At 36.1% G+C, this 2,354-nt stretch overlaps 1 protein-coding gene across 1 annotated transcript; it reads left to right on the plus strand.

The window, feature by feature from the left end:
- Nucleotides 1-424: 424 nt before the first annotated feature.
- LOC148913033 (uncharacterized) lies at nt 425-2,085 on the plus strand. Its single transcript, XM_089027001.1, has one exon. The coding sequence runs from the start codon at nt 566-568 to the stop codon at nt 1,157-1,159; it is 594 nt and encodes a 197-aa protein (XP_088883127.1). The 5' UTR covers nt 425-565; the 3' UTR covers nt 1,160-2,085.
- The last annotated feature ends 269 nt before the right edge of the window (nt 2,086-2,354 follow it).

Genomic DNA, 2,354 nt, shown 5'->3' on the forward strand with positions numbered 1-2,354 from the left:
CATTTTTCCTCCAAAACTAATTTGCATGCAAATCGGCCGTGCAAATTGCCCACCTGAGTTCACATGACATTCCCTTGAGAATAGTTCTTTTATGACAAACATTTTAACATATTTACATATGAAAGAATGAACTCCCAAGGGTGGTATCACATGGTCTGAAACGTGCACAACAAACAATGAAGCTAAACAGGTTTATCGTGATTATTTGTTGACGTCAAGCGTGGGTGGAAGACGTTGCTTTGGGCTACCTGTGTAGATAATATAAGCTGACATCATTATGTTAACCTATATATATATTTTTAGATATTTGTCCGATTTGTAGCAATTCTACTCTTTAGATTCCCATTTTTGATTAGCTAAAATTTGTTCGGATGGCCTTAGTTGGAATAGTTTCACTTTAAAAGATGCATCTACGTTTAGACTTTTTTTTTTTTATCGAAAATTCATCATACACACTAAAAATATACTGAAAAGAGAATGACGTCATTCATAGGCATAAATATACCCAGATGAACTCAGGCAAAAGTTTTGAAGTGGTTCACAACAAATCAGAGTTCGAAGAAGTATGTCTAGACCTTGCAGAACAACAACTTGGACTACTATCTTAAGAAACGGCCTCGATTACCAGAAATATGTCGTCGAAATCAACCTATATACAAAATGCTGCGCCGAGAGTCGCTGCGAAATCTTTGTCAACGGTCGCGAACTCCCAGACTATCATCTCAAGTTCAACGGCTGTAGTCCTTTATGCTGTATGGATCGAGGAGGTTCGTACGAATGGCAGCAGGATAGCCATCGTTTTCTGATCATGTTGGACAAGATTTCGATTGACGCTTGTGCGGGAAAGTTCAGGCTATTCGTTAATGGCATTGACGTTGACAGTGGTAGAGAATTCTCGTCGTTTTGGCGAAGGAGAGCCCTCATATTGTTTATCTTTGGGTTAATACTCGTGATACTTATCACCATGCTCTATGTGTTAGTGTATGTGGTGTTCAAGCTCGACATTAATGCAGGAAGTCTCAATGGTCTTACCTGGATTGGAAGCCTTGGTATATTTTACATCGTTGCTGCAATAATCCTGATAGTAAGGTACTCTAGTGCAAGAGCCTCTCCTTCTGCTGTTCAAGACTACAAGTACGACCAAACCAGGATCGTGTAATCATATAGTAATGATTTGAACATTTATGTAGTTGCTAAACCTTATCAAATCTTTGTTAGTGTCTGGTCTCTTGGATGAAATATTATAATTTATCCTATATTTATAAGCTAGCGCTTGTATTGTATTGGTCTTTAGTTTGAATTGGACGGCACTATTGTATATATATTCCTGTACACATTTTCTTACATTTGTTTTCGATATTTATCATAAAAAACTAAATGTGAACGTTTCTATAAGTTGTTTTTTCCAGTTCCTCGTGCCACGAGGATTCTTCTTCGGGATCTTAGCATTTATTTGTTATTTTTTGGTCGTGGTTGGATTCTGAAAGAAAATGTAAGCAATCGTTTGTACGTGACCCTCAACAACTTCAATTTAACGTAGCAAATTTTTTTTTTAAATTGTTCACGTCCCTTAGAGGACAGACTATAGAAAATAGAAAACAAGAACAGGGTTTTTATTTGTTCGTTTGTTTGTTAATTTATTTTTTAGAAGCGATAGATTAAGAAATTTTAGGCCGTCATTTTGATTCAAAAACCGGCTAAAAAATATAAAAGATCTTCGGACAAAACAAACTGACAAGACATCTGATTGGTTAATTTTTGACAGGTAGTAAAAAATGCTTCCTATTGGTTAAAACTTCACACCTGCAACTAAATGGCTTTTGCGACGGTTTTTGCAAAATCGGAAAAAATAATTTGGCAAACTTTAAAAAGTATTTTTTAATCTAAAATAAAACGTTTTTTAGAATTTTACTTGACCTCAGTGATATCCACTTTGTTTTACAACGAAGAAATTAACATTTTGGATTGAGCAGCCATGCATAGCCATTTAATTTTAAAATGAAGTTGAATGTCATTTTAGACTCTAAAACTTGCACCAAAGTTGTTGTAATACGTTTACAAAATAAAAGATTTAAAAAAACACAACTGTTTTCCTGATGTCGACCGTTAAATCCTTCCCTTTGAAGCAGTCAATGTATTGAAAACCACCGTGCTGATAATCTCTTTTCTGTCTTTTGTTGTTCTAGTAAGCCAAAAATAACATAAAAATGACTTGGGCTTCTTGCACTAGCTTGGTTGAACGTAGCGGTAGTACACTCGCTGATTCACTCACTCCTAAGCCCAAGTCTTTAGACGTTTATAAGGAAGCAGGTGGGTCGCGGTAAAACGAGGAAAGCGGGAAGTGCGGAAAGTGC

The sequence above is a fragment of the Actinia tenebrosa genome, unplaced genomic scaffold, assembly GCF_029948245.1.
Source record: "Actinia tenebrosa isolate PJP-AT-01 unplaced genomic scaffold, QUT_ActTen_1.0 PGA_scaffold10__47_contigs__length_13832649, whole genome shotgun sequence".
NCBI lineage: Eukaryota > Metazoa > Cnidaria > Anthozoa > Actiniaria > Actiniidae > Actinia > Actinia tenebrosa.